Here is a 22,256-nt window from a genome sequence, read left to right on the forward strand (position 1 = left end):
ATAAACGGAGGAGTTGTATTTCTTTTTGTGTTTAAACAGTCAAATGGGCCAAAAGAAAAATGATATTTGTGTGGTGTAGGAATCTAAACCTAACACCCGGAAAATTGTCAGAGAAGTCATTTCATTTGCTCATAGTTGTGAGATGATTTTTCCATTTCTTATCAATGCTCCTTTTTTCTCCCACAGACAAAGAATGGAGAGGACATGGAAACTGAAAGTAACTTCTCAGTGACAGGGTTCATCTTGCTTGGATTTTCTGACAATCCAGCCTTGCAGGCACCCATCGTTCTTCTGCTCTTTCTCATTTACCTCAGTACCGTGTTGGGGAATTTCACGGTTTTCTTCATCATTTGTCTCAGCCCTAATCTACACAAGCCCATGTACTTTTTCCTGCTCCACATGTCCTTCCTAGACATCTGTTCCACCTCTGTCACTCTCCCTAAAGCCATTGCCATCCACTTGACAGATGAGAAGTTCATCTCCTCAGCTTCACCCAGATTTACTTTTTCCTGTTTTTTCTGAGTTCTGAGATAATGCTGCTCACTGCCATGGGATATGACCGATATGTTGCCATATGCAATCCCTTACGATATGCCACAGTCATGAGCAGAAGGATGTGTGCTCAGCTGGCAGCTATCTCTTGGACCATAGGAATAATGGACGCCATGCCTCCTACCTTCTTGCTGTCCAGCATGTCTTTCTGTGGGCATCAGACTCTTGATAATTTCTTCTGTGAGGTACCTGTACTCATACAGCTTATGTGCAGTGACATCACAAGCATGGTCATCACCACGTTCATAATCGGATTTGGTTTAGGGGCGACTTCCTCAATCATTACTTTAACATCCTATTTCCTCATCATTGCTGCCATCTTGCGAATACGCTCAGCTGCTGGGAGACGTCAAGCCTTCTCAACGTGCTCAGCTCACCTCACCGCTCTACTCCTCTTCTATGGGACTGTGTTTAGTGCCTATCTCAAGCCCACCTCAGTGTATGCTAAAGGGCAAGAGAAGATATTCTCCTTGCTTTATGCGGGTCTCATTCCAATGCTGAATCCTGTCATATACACTCTTAGAAATAAGGAGGTAAAGAAGGCACTAAAGCGAACCAGTAGGAAGGACACCAATTTCATAGACAATTCTGGATAAAGTTATTTACATTGTTGTGAAATTCAGTCATCAATTCATTTTATTGCTTTCCGTGACCATTTTTTCCAAAACATAGTTCAGTAGGAAGAAATCCAAAGAAGCATGAACAGGTAAAATCCTTTATTAAGGACAAACGTTGCCCACGACAGAGTGCCGGCGGTCCGCAGAAGACACAGAGTCAACTAACTTGTCCACCAGCTGTTCTTCCAACTGGCTAGTGCTGTCGGTGTCCCAATTCAATAAATGGAAGCATTACCACTAGGCAACGCTTGAAAAGATACTCCGTCAAATCTAAACATGATGGTGTTTCTCAAGGCGGAACCTTCGAGCTGCAACAAGCATGCCTTGAGAAACACCAGTGTGCGCTGAACACCCCGGGCATACATACCACATCACCTTTCCCCCAAAAACATAAAATACATAACAAAATATTTGAACCTATTAGGTCTTCTGTCCTCACAATTCCAGGTGACTTCTAAATCAGAAGAAGCATGAGGAATTACAGTAACCCTTGGTGAGACAAAATCAGTATCAAAGTCTTGATCCAAATTGTCCAATCAGAGACAGGCCCCCTCACTTTCATTTGATTGATTACCTGTGCTTGTTGATGTGATACTCTGACCACATTCAGAAAATTCCAACATCCTGTATCCTCCAGCATCACAGACTCTTTACCTATTTTATGAACTCTAGTGGGAGAAGAAAACACAGAAACTCCTTACCTTACTAACATAGGTTTCTTGATCGGTACAAAATCCCCAACATGAATACTTTTGCCATTATCTCCACATGTTTCCCAGTCAACAGAAATTTTTAGTTGTTTCATCCGAACCCTAGGCAACACTTTCTCCTTAATAGTTGAATCAACACTCGGTACAGTGATTCCCAACTGGTGCTTTAGTCAATTGGCAAATAACCCAGAATGTGGTTTCCTTCCCCTTAACATGGAAAATTGAGAAACACCTGTGGTGCTGTGTGGAGAGGAATTATATTCCCAAACTTTTCCCTTTAGAAATGATTTGACATTCAAACCCGCAGACATGGCAGTTTGTATGTCTTCTTTAATCACTTTGTTCCCTCTCTCAACTGGGCCAGTGGATGCTGGTTAATACAGAGCTACTTGTAGTTGCTTGATGTCATGTTTAGAAAAGAATCGATGCTTCTGATCAGATACAAAATGAGTCCCATTGTCTGTGACCAGGGTCACAGGAGGACCGTCTATGGAAAAAACTTTTTCAAGGAACTTGATGGCGGAGTCAGAGGAAAGAGAAATATAACCATTGGAGAAATAATCAATCAACAAGGTGTACTTCATATCACCAGGTAGGTTGACATAGGGTCCGGAAAATTCAAGGCCCACTTTACCCAGGGAGCTTCAGGGAGAGGGACTGGGCGTAGTATATTTTTACCCATCTTCCAATGTCTTTGCCTGCATTCTGGTCTTGGTGGTACCACAAGGCTCTTTGTGCGCCTTGGCAAAGATACTGGGATGCATTTTTGTAGGAGGACTAGGCATATCACACCTCATGATTAAATCATCATTCATAGAGGGCCATATGTATCATGCAAATTCACATTCGCAAAGGCCAAAATTCTCAGAATTTCGGCCTTTGCGAATGTGAATTTGCTAAATGGTATGTATAAAGCAAAATCTGGTGCATAACAAGGAATCGCAAAATTTGCGTTTCCTTATTTTGCAATTGCATTTAAGGAATCACAAATTTTGCAATTCCTTAAATGCAATGTATGAAGCAAAAAAAATGTGCAAAATGTCCTTAAGGAATCTCAAATTACCACCAACTTCTAGTTGGTGGTAAGTTGCGAAATCCTTGAAAAATGCACATTTTTGCATTTTTCAAAGTGCCATGTGACGCACATACATGCACTTAGGGCATGTATGTGCGCCACATGTGCACCCATGCATATTTCAGTGGTGCAACAGATCCCTGCACCCTTGAAATTATTCTCAATTTTCGATTAGCAAATTGCGAATCTCAAATTGAGAATAACTTCCCATTCATTCCTATGGGCCTCCTGGCCCATAGAAATGAATGAGAAAGTTTTCCTTAATTGTATTTCACAAATTGCTAATCGCAATTAAGGAATTTTAAGAAATCGCAAAAAAAATGCGATTTTGTACATACATACCTATTTGCGATTCTCAAATAGCGATTTCATAAAAATCGCTATTTGAGAATCGCAAAACTGGATGATGATACATATGGCTGGGACAGTTCAGAGGCCACTTGTGCATATGATTTTAAATCAGTGTGCAGACAGCATATATGAGGCCAACCCTTGGTAATGTATGTGGCTACCTGTTTCAAAATGTCCTCCTCTTGATACTCTGTTTTCCAATCTTCAGGAGAGAAGATAACCTCCACACCATGTAAATCCAGAATGTCATCAATGCTCGCAACACACTCAATATCATCAGTGTCAAATGGCCGGGATGCCCGTCACCCCCTCCCAACACAATCCCCAAGGATGGGAAGTCGGATGCAGGCTTGAACTTTTGGAAGGCGGGAGGGAGTCACCCTCCCGGTCGTATTTATTAAAATATGAAACAAAATTTAAAACATTAAATAAAAGTTTCATAATCATGTACAATTTTACATTTATTACATTTCGATGAAGACATGTTCTTTGGCTAACCTTAACAGATCTCTAATACAAAGGTTTCCTAGCCGAGTCTAACATCCTGCAAATGCATACATTCTAAATTAAAATTTTACATCCTAGCATTAAGGGCCAACGGCAAGGTCTTAACCGGTGTCAGATCCCTACTACCAAAACTCTCGCCCTCACGGTGTGAGTGGCGCATGTGCAGAGGACTCTACCCTCATTGCCAACTGTAATTTCCCTTGTCATGGTGGGGGCCCCCTTTCCACTCGACGCCATCTTAAGGTTGTCCGAGTTCCCGTGTGAGGTATCTGTAGGAAGCACAGCGTGGACCCCCCCCCCTGGGAGGGGCCTATGGCCGTCTCCCCTTAGGCGACCCATCCTTAGTGGGTGCCGCCTCCCCGTGGGAGGGGCCAATGGCCGCCTCCCCCCAGGCGCTCCCATCCATTCTGGGTGGCGCCCCCCTCTAGGGACCTTGAAATTACTGCTCACCGATCATGACCTTACCGCCACAGGCCGGATAGTTGACCGACTATCCGGCCCCCCCAACTCCTCCTAAAGGTCATGGTTCCTCAAACCCCTTAGCCATGCTATGAAGTCTCCTATGAGTAAATCATTCCCCTCCCGGGACAGGTGAACCCAATCATTCAGATACATGTGATCACCCCGAATACACCCATGAGGAATGCTATTACCCTCTTCACCGAATGGTTCAGTGCTGACACCAAAAGGCCCCCCCGCCATACCTTCCTGGGAATCATGTGGGACCAGGCAATCGTGCACCCCGGGATTCTTTTCGCCAACCAGCTAACAGCAGACAAAACTTGTTCAAACAACACTCGTCTACCCAGTGTCACCAAGTCATTGCCCCCCAGGTGTACTATGACTACAGATGGCGGTGACCTTTGCCGCCCTAAGAGACCCTCAACGAATGACTCGAATTGGTCAATACAGAGCCCGCCCTTCCCATGGAAGGCCACTCTGTACCCGTATTCCCCAGCTGCGTGAGTCGCGTCACCTGCTTTGAATACGTCCCCGGCGCGCCTCACGTATGAGTGGCCCACGACCCATACCACTCTCTCTCTAGACGGTGATCCATGACCGCTGGTCTCCTGGTACTGGGTCGACTGCAAATTCCGCCCCGCGTGACAGGCTCGCGAAACTGTAATTAAAACAAAAGACAAGAAGCGTGAGTGCATGTCAATTGATCCTTACAACATGTGCAATCGCACATACCTTTTGAAGCAATTCGAGGACCATCGCCCCAACTGTTTCACTTTGTCCGCACTCTGACCCCTGGCTGTAGCCTCAGTAGCAGCCCCTATCCTAAAGGAGTGGGTCCCAAAATCGCACGGGTCCATGCCCGCCGCAGTGATTGTCAGTGCTAGCACCCTCTGGAACTGAAACCTCGTCAGTGGGGTGCCATCCTTGTGCCTCAGCAAACCCCCCCCCATGTATCCGCCCTTAGTGCCAAGTATTCCTCTATACACATTATCGGGCACGTGGGGGACCCTCGCGCGCGCTGCACAACAACACTATTTCCCATAGCCCCTTGGTCGGTCTTGGACCTGGCTATCGTGACCACCATCGAATCACCCCTAATTCGGACGCGATCCCTGCACAAGCCTCCCTCAACGTCTTTCTTATTCCTTGTGACCAGTTCGCTCACCCGCATAGCCCCATGGAACGCTAATGCAAAAGCTGTCCGGAACAGAACTGTTTCAAATTGGGAGGAGCATGTCTCGTCTAGTTGCGCTATGAGTAGGGACAACCTATCTAAGCCAATCGGGCGCCTTTCATCTTGCTTGCGACCCTCGAGGCGCTGCCAGCCGCGAAGGGCTTTTTTCACCAAAAAGGAACCTGTTGCGTCTTTTATGCCATGCACCTGCGCCATGAATGAAATGGCCGCCCTATGCCTATTGGCCGTTGCCGCTGATCGGCCTTCCCTGTGCAGTGCTACCAGGAACCCCAGGAAGGATTCCTCCTGACCCCAGCTCTGATTCCCTGTCGGACCCAAAAATGTGCAATAGGAACGAAACGCTCCTTCGTATGCCTTCCTTGTCCTGGGGGCTAAGCTTGCTGCCACGAGGTCTTGTAATCCGGGGCACCGATTAGCCAAAGTCCTTCGGGGAATGGTGCCGCCACTAGGTCCGCTGTAGGTAGATAACCCCTGAACGCCTGCATATGTGAATGAGAGAGTGCATCAGCCGCATGATTCAGTACACCCGGCACATGTTTCGCCCTGAACTGTACATTCAGTCTCATGCAAAGCAGCACAACTTCTTTCAACAATCTCAAGATCCATTTGCAGCGTGCTGCCTGTTGGTTAATGCACTCGACAACAGTCATATTATCAGACCAAAACACCACTGAGCGGTCTCTGAAATCGTCTGGCCATGCCATCAGAGCAACCAAAATGGGGAATAGCTCCAGGAACCCAATGTTACTTGTGAGACCGCTGGAGTGCCACCACGCCGGCCATGTTTGCGCCGACCATCGATTACCAAAAATGGCGCCAAATCCCACGCTCCCCGCTGAATCAGTCCACAGACCTAGCTCATCTGAAGACGCTGGCGGCTTGTTCCACACTACTCGACCGTTGAAGTCCGCCAGAAATGCCAACCAAATGCGCATATCCTGGCGAACCTCTGCAGACAGTCTCGTACGATGGTGTCCTTCTTTGAGACCAACCATAGCTTGCGCAATAGAGCGTGAGAAGGGGCGGGCCATTGGTATCACTCTCAAGGCAAAGTTAAGCTGACCCACTGTTTGCTGCAACTGGTGCAGGGTCACTTTCTCCTTACCAAGGCATAGCTTCAAGGAAGCCCTAAACTTGGCCACCTTTCCCATCGGCAAATGGAAACATCCCTCCACAGAATCGAGCTCAATTCCCAGAAACTCCAGTGAAGTAGATGGTCCAACTGTCTTACCTGGTGCCAATGGGACTCCAAACTCCCTCATGAGGATGCAGAAGTCGTGCAGCGCCTGCGCACATTTCGTATCGCCGGCTGCTCCCAAAAACAGGAAGTCATCGAGATAATGCATAACATGCCTATGCCCTGTGGCCTCGGTGAATGCCCACTCTAAAAAACAACTGAACATTTCAAAATAGGCACAAGAAATGGAGCAACCCATAGGCATGCATTTATCCATGTAATAACTCCCTTGGAATGCAAAACCTAGCAAACGCTGATACTGCGGGTGTACCGGGAGCAACCAGAACGCCGACTCGATATCTGATTTCGCCATCAGCGCCCCGGAGCCCAGGCGAGTCAGCATGGCCACGGCCTCATCACAGACTTCTGGGTCAATGGCCTCGTTCACCGAGGAACCCCTTGGAGAAGACAGGTTATGGATAAGCCTAAACTCCCCTGGGTCTTTCTTCGGGACCACTCCTAACGGGGAACAGATGAAATCCGCCACCGGTGGGCGATGAAAAGGCCCTGCCACTCGCCCTAAGCTGACTTCTTTTGCAATTTTTCTCTCTACCACACTTTGATTATGTTGGGTCGATAACTGGTTTTTACAAAAGGAGTCCCCTCGAAAATCCCCCGCCGGGATGTGGAAGCCGTGCAAGAATCCCTTCCTCAACACCCCAGCGGAAACATGATCAGGGTATTTGTTTAACCAAGGAGTCATAGCCATGAGATCAACGGGTGTAGGCAATTGGTCACAACGTTCTACCTTACTCCTGCTTGGACCCTCCCTTTCCTCCCGCCCCGTTATTTTTTGATCTACATGAACTCTCCGGGTGTGAGGAATTCCCACAGCCCGCACACACATGCTTGAACCTACATGTTCCTTGCGGTCTGTTACAGTTGCCTCGATTGAAGCCCCTACAGACCCCCTGCTTTCCGCCATTCCCGCCGGTTTTCGGCTGGTGATCGCCACCGGCGCCTGCTCGAAAGGGCACCGCGGGCTTTTGGTGGAAGACCCCCGACCCACTCCCGCCCGGCGAAGATGTACCTGCCGCCCCCGGTAGGTGCTGCTTATGCCATGAGACCGAGTCGAGGCAGTCCCATGTCAAAGAGGCATCATATTCTTTCGCTTTTCGGAATTTCATGTCATAACCTTTCTATTCCTCTCCCTCATACATTGCATAAAAATCCATAATACGAGTTTGATAGCAAGACAGTTCAGTTAACACCTCGGGTTTACGTTCCCCCATAACTGCAGTAAATATTGCAAAGGCCTTCGCCCAATGCGTTATCGTTTCATCCACCCTGAATTCCGCCATCTTGGCGCGCCACATGCTCGGGTGCCACAAATCTTTCTGGGTTTTAGCATATTCCATCTCGCGATGGTCAGTGAATAATGAAAACATATTGACATACTTGTCTCCCCATATTAACTCTTTTGTGGCCATAGGGATGTGCTGTGCCACCGTCTCCCGCCTTGAGGGTAATGAGCCCTCTCCCGCCATTGGCAAAGCGAGCTTACCCAGTTCAGTCGTTGTTCCCGCCGTTTTCTCGAGACCAACTGCAGGTCCTACCGGTGTCACCTGTGGGGAAACAAGAGGAAGATTCGCCTTCGCGGCATCTCGCGACTGCCGCAATTGCTGGATTAGTAGCTTGGCCTCTTCGGCCGTGTCTCCGGGCGCCTTGGCACCCCCTGCCTTTTTATTGAGCCATGCGGCCAACTGGGTGGCCAATTCAGCAGGCATATCTTCATCGTTAGCGGGGGTAATCACTACCGGGATCGGTTGACCCGCATCTGGGATTGGTACCGGGTTGTCTGCCGGTGTGACAGGGGTGGCCGGGGGTACCTCTGGGACCGGAACCTCCCCTGAAACCGCCCTCTTCCTGACCCGCTTCCCTCTACCCCGGGGGACGATTCCCGGCAAGGCCGGGCCTATTACCTTCTTAGGGTTACCAGGATTTCTCAGTGCAGCCAGTTGTTTTTTGACGTCCGCCAAACCTCGACCGATCGATGGGACTTGTCCGAGTTTCCGCTCCATGCAAGCCATTCGGTTCACCAACAGGCGTAGCACCTTATCCGTCTCGGAACCCTTTCCTGCTTTCTTGCCAGCCATGGTTTCGATTATCGGCTCCTAGACAATCAACGAGGTCCTGGACTCTTCGCCTTTGAGTAACTGAAAGAGAAACACAAGAATTATAAGTTCTCAAAATTGCTGCTTGTTCCGTTGAGGGCTCACGAGCAACGAGTGGGTGCAGCCTTCAGAGCACAGGAACAAGAGGACGCTTCTTCGGATTCCCGCTCTATTTATTCTTCTGCGGGAGGGCGTGTACCCTCCTCCGGTAACCCTACTGGGCGTGGTCATCGGTGCAGGTGTCTAGGACAACCCCTCCTGGGCGGGGAAAAAGGCGCGCCCCGGCTACGCCGCTTCGGGCCTACCAGCCGAGACACGCCCCCCGCCCAAAATAGTTTTCCGGGAGGATCGGGGCACCCAACCATACGTTCGGGGGGACCGAGTGGTCGCCCCTTTCCATATTTTTCGTCAAATTCAGAAAACGGCATTCTGGAAAAACAATCTGCTTTAAAGTTGCTGCCACATATGAGTAATGGTAAAAGTGTATTTGTGTTTTTTGGAAACAAGTCTGGTAAGTCTGGTAGAAACTTTGTGGACACCACCAGAGAATATGGAGACACAGGGTTTATGATTGGTGTGGAGCTCAAACCACCTACCCCACACATACATTTTAAACGTTTATACAGCCCATATGCATGCCAGCACCTTATGTTCAATTGTGTTGCATTGTTTTTCAAGTTTGCTTAAAGATCTAGATGTGAATGCAACAGTTTGATCCTTACCGTTGACTTTTTGACTTAAAACTGCACCTAGCCCTTTTATACTTGCATTAACTGTTATCACAGAATCACAGCCTCCTCTAAATGCTGATAAAGCAGGGGCTTGTATAATCAAACCCTTGACCTTGCCAAAAGCATTCTGCATTTGATCAGACCATTCAAATTTCCGGCCTTTCTGAGTAGCGTTCTAAGTGGCTCTACTGCCTGGGCATAACCTGAAACAAATATCTAATAATAATCTGAGAGTCCTAGCATCTTTGATGGCTCTAATTATGGATAGTTTGGGTTTAATCTGAGACCCAGAAATGGTGTGCCCTAGGTGCTCTAGCTCTTGTGTAGCAAATTTGCACTACTCTCTTCTGACAGTCATGCCTTTGAGTGTGAGGGTAGAAAGTATGCTTTCTAAGATTACAATATGCTGCTCCAATGAATTGGCAAAGACCAAGATGTCATCCTGGTAAACTTGCACACCCTCCATGTCTGCAAGTAATGCATCCATGAGCTTCTAAAATACACTGGCAGCTGATGCCTGTCCGAAAGGAAGTCTAAGGTACTTGTAAGCACCAAAGGGTGTGACATAAGGTGTGAATTCCTAGGACATCAAGATCCAAGGCAATGTGATGGTATGCAGACCTTAGATCAATGACTGAAAACCACTTTTCACCACCCAAATTGACCAGCATCTCTTGGATTAATCAAAATGTTGGCATTGAAGGACCTCAGGTCGGCACATAGACAAATCTCACTTGATTTTTTGCATGCAACGGCAATCAGTGCAATCCACTGTGATGATTATATGGGTTCTATTAAGGTTTGGGTACACATATTTTTGAGAAGTAGCTTCAATTCTTCTCTGACAGAGAGGGGAATTGAACCAATTTTATGAACAACAATTACTGGAATTTCTTGGTAGACACTCTATGCATATTGAATTTACTCTTGTTGTAAACCGCACACAAATGTCACTTTCAATGTTAGATGAAACATCAGAAACTGAATTGACTAACGGTGCAGGATATAGTGCTTTTGATTAAATTAGTAACCTCTCAATTCTCTTAGCTATGTCTAATACTTGATAGAGTGTAGGGTTGCGACAGCTAAGGAGGAGTTCTTGAATTTTCCTTGATGTACATTTAAAAATAAATCGAATGTAAATGTCAACATTTGCTCCAAAGTCACATGTCCCAGCTAAAACTCTAAGAGATGACACATACTCCTCGATTCCTTCCTCCATAAGTTGTTTCCTTTTAACAAAATTATGTCTCTCTAAAATTATGCTGGGTTCCTCACTGAATTGTGTACGCAAACTCTCAATAGCTTCCAAGTAATCATTCCAAGGATTATCCCCAGATTGGCCATGAGGTCTTACAGTAGGCGGAGGGTTGTCAAAAATTTGTTGTGCAACAAGTCCATAAACTGCCATATAGGAGTGCTAATTTGCATTCTGGAGAATAACAACCTGCATCAATGTCTACTTGATAATTCTAAAATAGATTGCACCAATGCGCCCATTTAATCCCAGGTTTGCCAGGCCAGAAGTGTTTCCTAAATGGTGGGGGCTGTGTATTTTGGTGCGGAGTAGCAATTGTCTAGATTATACTAATTATGCCCAACCTAATGTAACAAATGTTGCTGATGATTATGAATAAATAATAGTAGCTTTGAATCTCCAAACACTGTTTCCTGGCGTATGCTCCCTCACTAGAGAATAAATAAATAAAGTACCTGTATAGCTCCAGACATTGAGCACAGAAACCAGCTCAGACCTGCTTTAGCCTGTTCACAGCGTGTTGCTGGGTTGAGCTGTGCCAACCGGCAAGCTGGGAAACAAGCACACCCTTGGTTTGCTCTCTGTTGTATTCTCATGTCTTGTTTTCCCCTACAACACTCTCATTGTAGGGAAAATGTAGATTTGTTGCGCCAAAGGGTCTGCGGGCAACGGAACACACCCTTCATTGTCTCCGAAACAAAGTGAAGTGTTTCCTGATTACCTGACTTCAATAACCAATCAGGATGAAGGGGGCATCCGGAGGCAGTCAAATCAACGAAGCTGGCAAAGTAGAAAAAAATGAAAATCCAAATCGGCATGGGTGCGTGGTCGGCGGGCGAAGGACCTCAATCGCCAATTGTAGTAGGAAGAAATCCAAAGTAGCATGAACAGGTCACATTCTTTATTAAGTACAATCTTTGCCCACGACAGAGTGCCGCCGGTCCGCAGAAGCCGCAGACTCAACTGACTCGTACTCCGGCCATTCTGCCAACTGGCTAGTGCTGTCGTGGGTCCAATGCAATACATGGAAGCTTTACCACTAGGCAACGCTTGAACAAATACACCATCAAGGGGAACATCCTTTACAACGCGGATGTTACACCGCAGTTCCCTTACGACGCAAGTTTTACAACGCAAGTTGTAACAACGAATTGCGCTGGGGGGCTCTCCAGGATAGTAAATAGTTTAATATTCTATCCAACTCCTTCCTTACTATCCACGGGGACTGGATTTGGAATAGTAAATTAAACTATTCACTATCCAGCGCCCCCCAATGCAAGTCGTTGTAACGACTTGCGTTGTAAAACATGCGTCGTAACGTACTGGGATGTAAAACATAGCGTTGTAACAACATACATCCCAGCGTCAAATCTAAACATGATGGTGTGTCTCGAGGCAGAACCTTCGAGCTGCAACAAGCACGCCTTGAGACACACCAGTGCTGCAGAACACCCAGCACGTACATACAACACATAGTGGACTCAAATTATGTTTAGTGAACACTTGTTACAAAATTTCATACCATTATGTTGAAGGATTTTTGGGGATAGGGTGAGAGTAAAATAGATTTAAAGACTTTCCTATATGGATGACACCAGTTTCTGCTATATGAATTAAAGAGTAGAAACCAGGCTCTAGAATTTAAGGCTCACACACTCAGAAATGGAATAGGCTCATTGGCTCATGCATAGCTGTAGCCTAGAGGCTCAGACATGGACGATTGAGATCAAAGGGGATGAAACATGTGGAGCTCACAGACTGAGAAACGGGTTGTGTGCTTTTGCTATAAGATAAGTAGTTCATGCACATAAACTGTTGAAGAAATATATGAAATGAGTAGGACTCATAAGTGTAAGGGCATGTAGAGCTTGAAGGTTCTGGAATGGATAAAGCTTGCAGGTTCAGGAAGAGGTTCACTTACGGCCTCTGGAAGGGGTAGAACACACAAGCCCGATAGTGACATCTCTAGGCCTGGGCGAAGCACTACGCTACGCTCGCGGAGTTTGCGAAGTTTGCGCAACTTTGCACTACGCGAGCTGCACGTAGCACAGTGCGAACACGCGTAGTGCAGCGTAGCGTAGTGCAGAGCTCATTTTTTGCTTGTTCACGGTCCTGAACGTCATGTTCGCGACCGCGAGCAAGGAAAATGACATCCCGGTGAGATTCTCAACGCGGGGAGGTAAGGTTTAAAGAAGTGTGGCTCAGGGGTTAGAGGCGGCAGACCCGGAAGCTGAGATCGGCCTGGACCAGGGTTCAATTCCCCGCCTCGGCGGGTCTTGGGCTAAAAATTCAACGGACTCGATAATTCGCGCTCCGGTGCCTTCTCGACTCACGGGTTCACACTCTGCGACTCTGGGCAATAGCTTGCTTCATCTCCACAACGGCCCCTCGCGGCGGGATGCCTGGCTTTCACCTTGTGGATACCCTGCCGGGGCTATCTCACAGGGGAATACCAGGACGGGTTCCCTAAGCAAGCGCCGGGACACCCACTGCGGGTAGCTGTGCGCTATATAAGCTCACATACATTTACATTTACATTTACATATTGTGAGTGGTTGTGCATTCTCGCGACCGCTCTCAATGAGAAACTACCAGTTCGCGTTGAGAAAGCTGCAGCTCGATTAATAATCTACTCGAGCAGCAGAAAACTACAGCTCGCACTGTGCAAGATTCCATTTTCAATGATTGCACAGTGCCGGATGCTTGTCCGCACTGTGCAATCATTGAAAACACTTCTTGCACAGTGTGAACATGCTACTACGCAGCTCGCGTAATGCTACGTGAAGTTCGCGTAGTGCGAAGTGCACTTCGCGTAGCTTCACATAGCGCTACTTCGTGAACTACGCCCACCCTTAGACATCTCACAGGCTCAGGATTAGAGGCTTGGCTCACTTAGTGATAGATGACTCAGAGGCACATGAGTGAGTGGCTACTGGGTGCAAGAGGGAGAAGCAGACTCCCTTACTGGGGTATAGCTTGCTGGCTAGGAAGGATAGCACGAAGTGCATTGGAAGGGTCCCGGCTGTCTGAGGGGTGGATGACTCTCATTGTCAGGCTGAGTTGCTATAGCAGCTACTTTATGTTTACACTGAAAAACTATACTTACGTTTAGTCATTTATGCACAGAATAAATCATTATTAGATATACCTATCTTGGGATATGTTTCTCCCGGGTTGTGAAAATAGATCAGACTTGCCTTATCAGTTGAAGCTGATTTCAGTGTAATTACATACCAAAGGTGTATCCCAAAACCAAACACAGTCCCCATACCATTAGTCCATCCCTTTCAGATGGAGTTACATGATCTACCATAAACCATTGAACCACACAACAGAGTAGAACCACTGTTAGCTTGTCCACCTTCCAGCACCGCCCAGGGGGCAGCCACACCTGGAGGAACATAGAAATAAAATCTTTGCCCACTCTATTTTGAACATTTTTTACTAGCTGTCTCTAGGAGATCACACCACTTTAGACAATGCCTAGTGTGGCAAACCAAGGGTCATTCTCTTCGTTTTTTTCTCTATATAAGGGGATTATATTTTGTTTTACGATCATTGAAGTGTTTCGAGTGAACCTTGCTCTGTCATTGCAGTGGTGTCAAATATAATCGGATATAAACTGAATGTCCATATAAACAGTGCACCGTTTTAAAAGAACTCATACACACTGGCTGCTCTGTAGCTTCTGTACAGTCGGGTCGAAGGCGTGTGCTACTTGCCATTACTCTAACTAAAGTATTCAGCTTTAAAGCGTGTCATCTCTAAAGCCAACACATCAATCATGCTTTCTAATGCTAATTTTGAGTTTGGTATGGCAAGATTTCTGCTAATTTTTGGTTATGCCCCATCAAACTATTAGTAACCACTTTGAAAGAAATACTAGCTCCAGTGTCTACCACAGGGTCTATGTCAGTAGGGACCCCTTTTGGTCAACACTTTCACAACATTTTGCTGCACCATGTTGAAAAACTACAGCACAAAACATAAAAATTACTGCTCACTGCACCAGCATTATAGACTTGGGGGCATTATCGCCGCTTTAGCTGGATTTTTTCCTGCAACAGCGGCAAGTATTTTATTGCCCTATTAGCAAGCTGTCCCTAACAACAGTTAGCAACAGTTTCTAGGGGATAGCGAGCGGTTTGGGTCCCGCTTTGCATGTCAGCGATATTTATCGCTAATGACATGCAAAGTCGGCGTATCCAAACTCTTAGCGACTGAACGCAGTCAATAATATCGCTATCGCCTATTATCAACGCAGGCGAAATGATAAAAAAATTAGCACTAAGTGCAAATATCGCCAAAAACTAATGCCTGCTCAGACCACTTCTTAACCTATATATCCAATGGGAGTTGGATATTCAGGTTAAGACCCTATTGGCGTTAATGCCTGAATATTGTTGGATTTCCAGCGATATTCAGGCATTGAGCCGCTTTTGCCTGATATTTTATTGCATTTGAGATAAAGGTTGCTAATAGCACAATATCTCTGCAATAATATCCGGCGATGCGCGGCGATAAAAAAAAATATTGCTAAGCTCATTTAGCAAAAAATATCCCTAGTTGTTGATAATATGCCCCCTGGTGTCAAGGTGGTGGAATGTCCATCTGGCTCCCTCCCAAGGCAAGCCAAGACTATTCTATCTTGGGGGAACAGGGGACTCCTCACTATGTGGGGCACACCCCTCTCAAATCCAAAGTTAGTATTTATGTTAATGTGGGTACAGCTCTGTCCTCTTACAGCAGCTACCTCTGCTCAAGGAGCCCGTTGCGCTTCTGTTCAATCAGTGGCTTCCCCCTCATAGGCCTGCTCTATTGGTTTCGCACCGCATGTCATTTTTCATCGCAAATTATGACTGACAGGCAGGACCAGGTCCAACATCTGAGGTAAGTGAGATGCCCAATGAGGGAGCAGAGTTTTCCCATCACTGCCCTAAATTGTTCATATTCTGAGCTTGCAGCAATCCAAGAGCGACCAGTGCCTTCTCCTCCCAGGTCCACTCGCCTGCAGCCATGGTTTGGCAGCCATCTTGCTGGACACATAGCCTCTGGGGTGTGAGCTCCAGAACAAAATATGCTGCAGGAAAGGCAGAGTGCACAGCCCCTGCATGGGTTACACTCTGCGGATACACTTCGAAGCTAGCGGAGTTGCGGTGCCAGAGGAATTTAGTGGCCCGGGGCCAAATATATTTTGGGGGCCCCTGTTCAGAACAGCTTTGAATTTATGATCCAGTTTCAGCTCTTTCATGCCCTCTTTGGCCAGGTCACTTACACTGTATTGCACACTCATACAAATTTGAAATGTACTTACATCTAATATTCAGGGATAGTGATATGCATTTTCAATATTGTACCACAGCAGCTGCTCAATAATATTACTGCAAATCATGTCTGTGACACCCTCACATGTCTTATATATGAGGTCCTGCGTTGATCTAATAAAAATTGTATGTCTGTTGCATGAAACATAAACAAGACATTTCTCTGCAAAATGCCTATAATAGACTCACACATCACCCACATTAGAAAACAGTATTTAAATCCATCTGTTTAAGAATTATTCATTGTCATCAGGGCAAAACTCGGCAGAACAGAGCTGGTTCCAGCACTGAAGGCCAGGGGCCCTGGGCCAGAGCCCACTTTACCCATGCCTTAAAACGTCTCTGTGTGGTGCAGGATAATCAGCAATTAGTATGGGGGATGCCGGGAAGGCACAAGGAAGCAGCCAACTCCATTGACCTTGAAAAACAATTAGCAATCTTAAGCACTTGAATGCAGATTCCCACAGCTCTGAGCTTCCCAGTTACTAGAATGTATCAAATAGAGTTTATTTTCTTTAGTGTAATAAAGTGACAAAGTCCCATTGACTAGGAATCAACTTATTGCTCTTATGAAGAAACAGAACACCCCTCTGAGTCTTCTTTACTAATTATTAATTTGAATGACGGGTTACAATCCAGGAGGGACTTCTTAAATTAGTGAAAATTACCCAGCTTGTATTGTTCCATTTCTGCTTAACATGGGGATGTCACTCACAAATCGACTGCATTTTCCTCAGTGATTACTCATTCCTTCAGATTCAAGGGAACCTCCTACACTGGCCAACTAGGACAGAAAAGGCAATTCATCTTGTCAGTCATTTACTGTATGATAGTTCTATATTGTTCTCCTAAAATTGCCCACCTGTTATTCATCATTCAAAAAATGAAATTTGAAACTATTTGAGACTTTTTCAAACCACTCACCAGGTTCTGATCTTATTTATATCAATTCAATAAAACAGCTCTTGCTTCTCTTTGCATCTCCTGGACTCTGTATGCAATCCTCGTCTGATACATGCAATGCAAGCGGATCACTGATGTGTCAAGTCTGCAGTACATAAAACAGCACTGGGAAAAAAGAACTAGGAATATGCATGTCAGAAGAAGCCTGGGAGACCCATCGCAAGAGCATTCACAAGAACAGAGGCTTTCTTAAGATGTACTGGAACCCTTGAAAATATCTACACTGAAATTAAATACCAGGGCCTGTTGGAAATGTACTTTTTTAAAAGTTTCACTTTCTCGAATTCCACACATTTGGAAATTTCGAAATGTGAAAAGAAAATTGCCGTTTTTAGCAAATGGGAACTGCAGTTGTCACCAGCAGCTGTACTACAAAGCACCTTCTAACCAGGGCGGGCAAAAGTTGTGTAACTCAGTGGTGGTTGGTGACTGGCAAAAATGGTGGGGCGACTGTTGTATATAGTTCACACACATGATGCAAACCAATACAATACATTAGTACATTCATGCATATAATCATTCATACGCCATAAACAGAATATAGAAATACATACAAATGTATAAATGTATAAAGAAATTAATCTTTCCTTAGCCTGCAGCACATCCAATAACCGGCTCCAGATTCTCTGAGCTCAAGGTCCCACAGCTCCTTATCCAATCCAGATGCTACTCTCATGCTATTAAGCAACTTGAATAAAGCATCTGGATTGGCTGGAAAGGCATTGGGGCCCAGTGACTTCTCTCCAACAAAGCTATCTAGCGAGGTTGAATTATGCGTGTTTGTTTGCCTTTAGCAAGGTTGCCGGACAAGCCGACATGCGCAATTCATACTGAAGGAGCCACTTGTCATTGCTGCCAATCAGCAGCAATCACACACGGCCCACCCTCCCCTCTCCATTCAGAAGAAGTCTGGAAAAATAAAATGGTAATAAAATCATTTTTTTCAGCTTTCTGAGCAACAGTGTGTTGGGGGGGCGCACCTCAGCTCATATGGAAAAATTGCTGCTGGTACAACTGCTTTCGCCTAATTATGCTAACAGAATGTTGACAAAATATACCAAAGTATGTGTGATTACAGGAAATGCTAATCTGTCATTTGGCACTATTTTCTTGCTGTAAAAGTGTATAAAAAAACTAAAGAACTGCGAATAACAGCCACTGGTCTTTTGCTGTTTCTGTGCATTTCTTGTAATGTTTTGCCACAACTTGCATGTTCGCTGTAAGTTTTCAGCACACATGGCACTTTTATTTATTTATTTATTTTTTTATTTATGGGTTTATACCGTGCTGGAATCGACTCCCGAAGCAGTATCTCCGCGCCGAAGCAAGAGAACAGCTCACAAGATGGAAAACCTAGAGAGCTAGAGGAGGTGCTAAGGTAGGAATAAAAATGTTCTTAACCGTTTCCTAAATGTCAGATGATTGGTACACTGTCTAAGAGAATCAGGGAGTTTATTCCAAAGGCATGGGCCCAGATAGGAAAGTGCTTTTCCAACCTGTCTTGTCCTTCTGATGGTTGGAATTTGAAGAAGGGACTGGTTGCTGGAACGAAGGTTGCGTACTGGGTTGTGGGGAACTAACTTCTCTGCCAGATACACAGGGCCCAAGCCGTGTAAGCCCTTGTGGACAACGCAGCAGATCTTAAACTTAATCCTTTGACGGATCGGCAGCCAATATAGTTTTTCCAACAACGGGCGTGAGGGGGATCTGGGTGGTGCATTTAGAACCAACCTAGCGGCAGTATTTTGTACCACCTGGAGCTTACAAAGAACTAAAGAAGGCTATCATTAGCTGAAAGCAAAAGTCTGTTGCAATAATCCAGGCGGCTGAGTACCAGGGCCTGAACAAGGCACTTCCTAACAAAATCTGGTAAAAGAGGAAACACTCTACAAAGAAGTCCCATTACATGAAAACAGTCTCCAACTGTTTGATTTACATATTCCTTTAAAGAAAGACCCTGATCTATCCGTACACCAACGTTCTTCACAACTTGCTTAGGGCTGGGGACGGAGCCTAGGTCTGCCGGCCACCAGTCCGGAGTCCACAGTAATGTGGCTTCCCCAAAGAGCATCACATCAGTCTTTCCCACATTACACTGTAGGAAATTAGAGGCCATCCATCTCACTACAGCCTTAATACCTTCAGCGAAGGACTGTTTGGCCGTGGCGCTAAGTGTCTTAAAAGGGAAGAGAAGCTGAGTATCATCAGCGTAAGACACTGGGCTGAATCTGTGTGCTCGCATAAGGTCTGCTAGGCGGGCCATGTAGATGTTAAAAAGTGTTGGGCTCAAACAAGAGCCCTGTGGCACCCCCTTGGTGAGCTCAACAGAAGCAGATCAAAATGAACCCATGCTAACACACTGTGTACGGCCCGATAAAAAGCTCCTCACCCAGGACAGCCTTCAAGCCCCACCTCTTCCAAGCGACTGAGCAGAATATCATGGGATATCGTATCGAACGCTGCTGACAGGTCAAACAGCACCAGAATCATCGAGTTGCCCTTATCCAAGGACATTCTGATGTCATCTGTCACTGCAAGGAGAGCTGATTCGGTGCTATGATTTGGCCTGAAGCCGGACTGGGTGTAATCCAGGCCTCCAGTTTGTTCAATAAAGTTCGACAGATGGCTATTGACGTGCTTTTCCGTTAATTTGCTCAGAAACGGGAGGAGAAAAATGGGCCGGAGGTTGGATAATTCCGTCCAGGCGATAGCTGAGTTTTTGCGGATGGATCTAACCTGAGCCGTCTTCCACTCTTGAGGTACTCTACCCTCAGAGAGAGAGAGGTTGACCAAAGACTGAATCATCGGGCCAAGCAACTTGCCTAATGATGGCATGATTCTAGCTGGAATAAGATCTAGGGGAGATCCACTCCTGATTTGGCCCATTAGAGCTTCTACCTCGCTCTGGGAGACCGCTGGAAACTCAGAAAATGAGATAGAAGTTAGAGGACCCACTCTTCTGAGATGATGACAAAGGGCAACACGAAGGGAGGCTAGTGCTAATGATTTTATCATAAATCATCTCTATTTTGTTGGTAAAATATAGAGAGATATCATCACATAATTGTTGTAATGATGAGTCTAGACTCTCACAGGCAATGAATTTAGTAAAGGATTGAAGAATCCGATACAACACCTTGGGAGCGTTGCCAGACTTAGTTAGTTGCGAGGCAATATTGTTCTTTCTGGCCAGTCTGATAGTTATATGGTATAAGGCCAAAGCGGTGAAAATACAATTTTTATCAACCTCGGAGTGCGATGATCTCCAGGTCTTTTCTAGCTTTCTGCAAGCCTTTTTTGTGAGCGCAATTGGTCTGAAAACCAAACTTCCTGTCGTTGGGCGGGGCGCAGCTTGCATGGTTTTATAGGGGCTATGGCGTCCACCGCAGTGAGAATGGAGTGGTTATATTTAAACATTGCCATCTCTATGTTGTCCGAGACTGTATTTAGGGGTTCAATCAGTGTCTCTTGAAAAGCTTCATGAGATATTTTATGCCACTGCCTACACAGCAAAGGTGGTGGGCTGGTAGATTTCTGGGTTTAACTGCATTGATCATGGCAAATTCAATAACAAAATGGTCGGTCCAGTTAACCTGCGTGGGGGGATTGCACACAATCTCAGGGGAGTTGGACAGAACCATGTCTAATGTGTGGCCTTCTAGGTGGGTAGGACCCTTATTGAGCTGTGTCAATCCTAGTGAGGATAGATCGGCTTGGAGGGACTGGGCCTCAGCATTGTCCGCTAAATCACTGTGTACATTAAAGTCCCCCAGCAATAGAAAATCATTGCCGGATTTAATGTGTGGGGCCAATGCTTCTACTAGAGAGATGTCAAACGTCATACATGGGCCTGATGGGCGTTAAACCAGGGCCCCTTTCCAGGTAGGCATTGAGGGGGTGTTGACCCTAAAGATCTTCAGTTCCATATTGACGGTGCACCTGTGATCCAGTATGGAGATGGTTATCCCACTTTTAAAACCTATGGCAATGCCACCACCAGTTCTTATAGGTCTGTCCAGCCTCGCCATTTTGTATCCTTCAGGGATACCCAAGGTGATTGCAGGGACAGAGTGGGGCTTCAGCCAAGTCTCCGTCAGAAAACACAGCTCAGGCTGTGTAGATGAGATAAGGTCCCAAACCTCAGTGTGATGTTTTGGCAGGGATCTGACATTACATAGCAGGCTCTTCCACCCCTTTGAAGAGTGTTTAGCCGTCTGGGGGCACAGTGAAGATTTATTGATATGCGAGACCTGAAACTGACAAAACCGACATGAAAACGGGCCTCAAAGACATGGCCAGGTCTCCCTTGTGCAGCCCTGCAACGGGTTTGCCCATATATCTAACAATGACTGAGCCAAATAGCAAATATGCCTGGCTACATTAGAATCCCAGTCTGAAGGATCTGGGTTCATGGCCCCTTGCCCCGTCCAGTCGCGGACGGGCACAGATGGGCTTCTCTTTGGCTTGTCTCCGGCGCGTCTTAGGCGCTTCCCCTGCGCATGAACGCTGTGCGCTCGTGACAATGTGGGGCTAAATAGCCCTTCCCATGCAGCAACTAGAGCTTTAACCGCTCCAGTGGTAGGGCGGTAGTTCCTGGTTCTCCCTGTCCCGCCCTCCGCTCAACGGTACTGGCTACCGAGTCGGACCGGGGCAGGCAGGAGCAACACTGAGCACATGTTTCCCAACGTAATAGTAAGTGCCAGGCCCCCCGTTAAATTCCCCATATGGCACAGAGGTCAATTTTCAATTTAAACAATAATGTAAGCAAACAAATTGTCACATTAGCGGTCCGTGAATTAAAATATTAAAATTAAGCATCATCGAGGCAAGCTCCTAGTTAGCTGTCTATCTCAATGAAGCGGGGCAGGACAGACACTGCCACCGTCCTCCTTACCGTCAACGTGCCAGCTGTTCCTCTCAGCCTAAATAGCCCGTCCCTTGCAGCAACGAGAGCACATGATTACATAATATGATGTAATGTCGTAGTTTTAGGATTTCTTCATAAGAAGCATTATGCAAAATTCCCACAAGTATGCAAATGACACTGGGGCAAATTCAATTTCACGTAGGCCTTCTTCTACCTGGCTGCACTCGCTCCTCCAACCACCTGCTCACTCCTTACACATTCTCTCATACTCAATCACACACCCAAATTCACCA

General features: G+C 46.2%; 1 protein-coding gene across 1 annotated transcript; it reads left to right on the forward strand.

Moving 5' to 3' along the window:
* Positions 1-533: 533 nt before the first annotated feature.
* On the forward strand, positions 534-1,148 carry LOC144769903 (olfactory receptor 5G9-like). Its single transcript, XM_078654096.1, has one exon. The coding sequence runs from the start codon at positions 534-536 to the stop codon at positions 1,146-1,148; it is 615 nt and encodes a 204-aa protein (XP_078510222.1).
* Positions 1,149-22,256: the final 21,108 nt, after the last annotated feature.

The sequence above is a fragment of the Lissotriton helveticus genome, chromosome 7, assembly GCF_964261635.1.
Source record: "Lissotriton helveticus chromosome 7, aLisHel1.1, whole genome shotgun sequence".
NCBI lineage: Eukaryota > Metazoa > Chordata > Amphibia > Caudata > Salamandridae > Lissotriton > Lissotriton helveticus.

Bases quoted from the DNA above. Each gene is read 5' to 3' on its own strand.
- LOC144769903 (XM_078654096.1), top strand. From the start codon at position 534: ATGCTGCTCACTGCCATGGGATATGACCGATATGTTGCCATATGCAAT.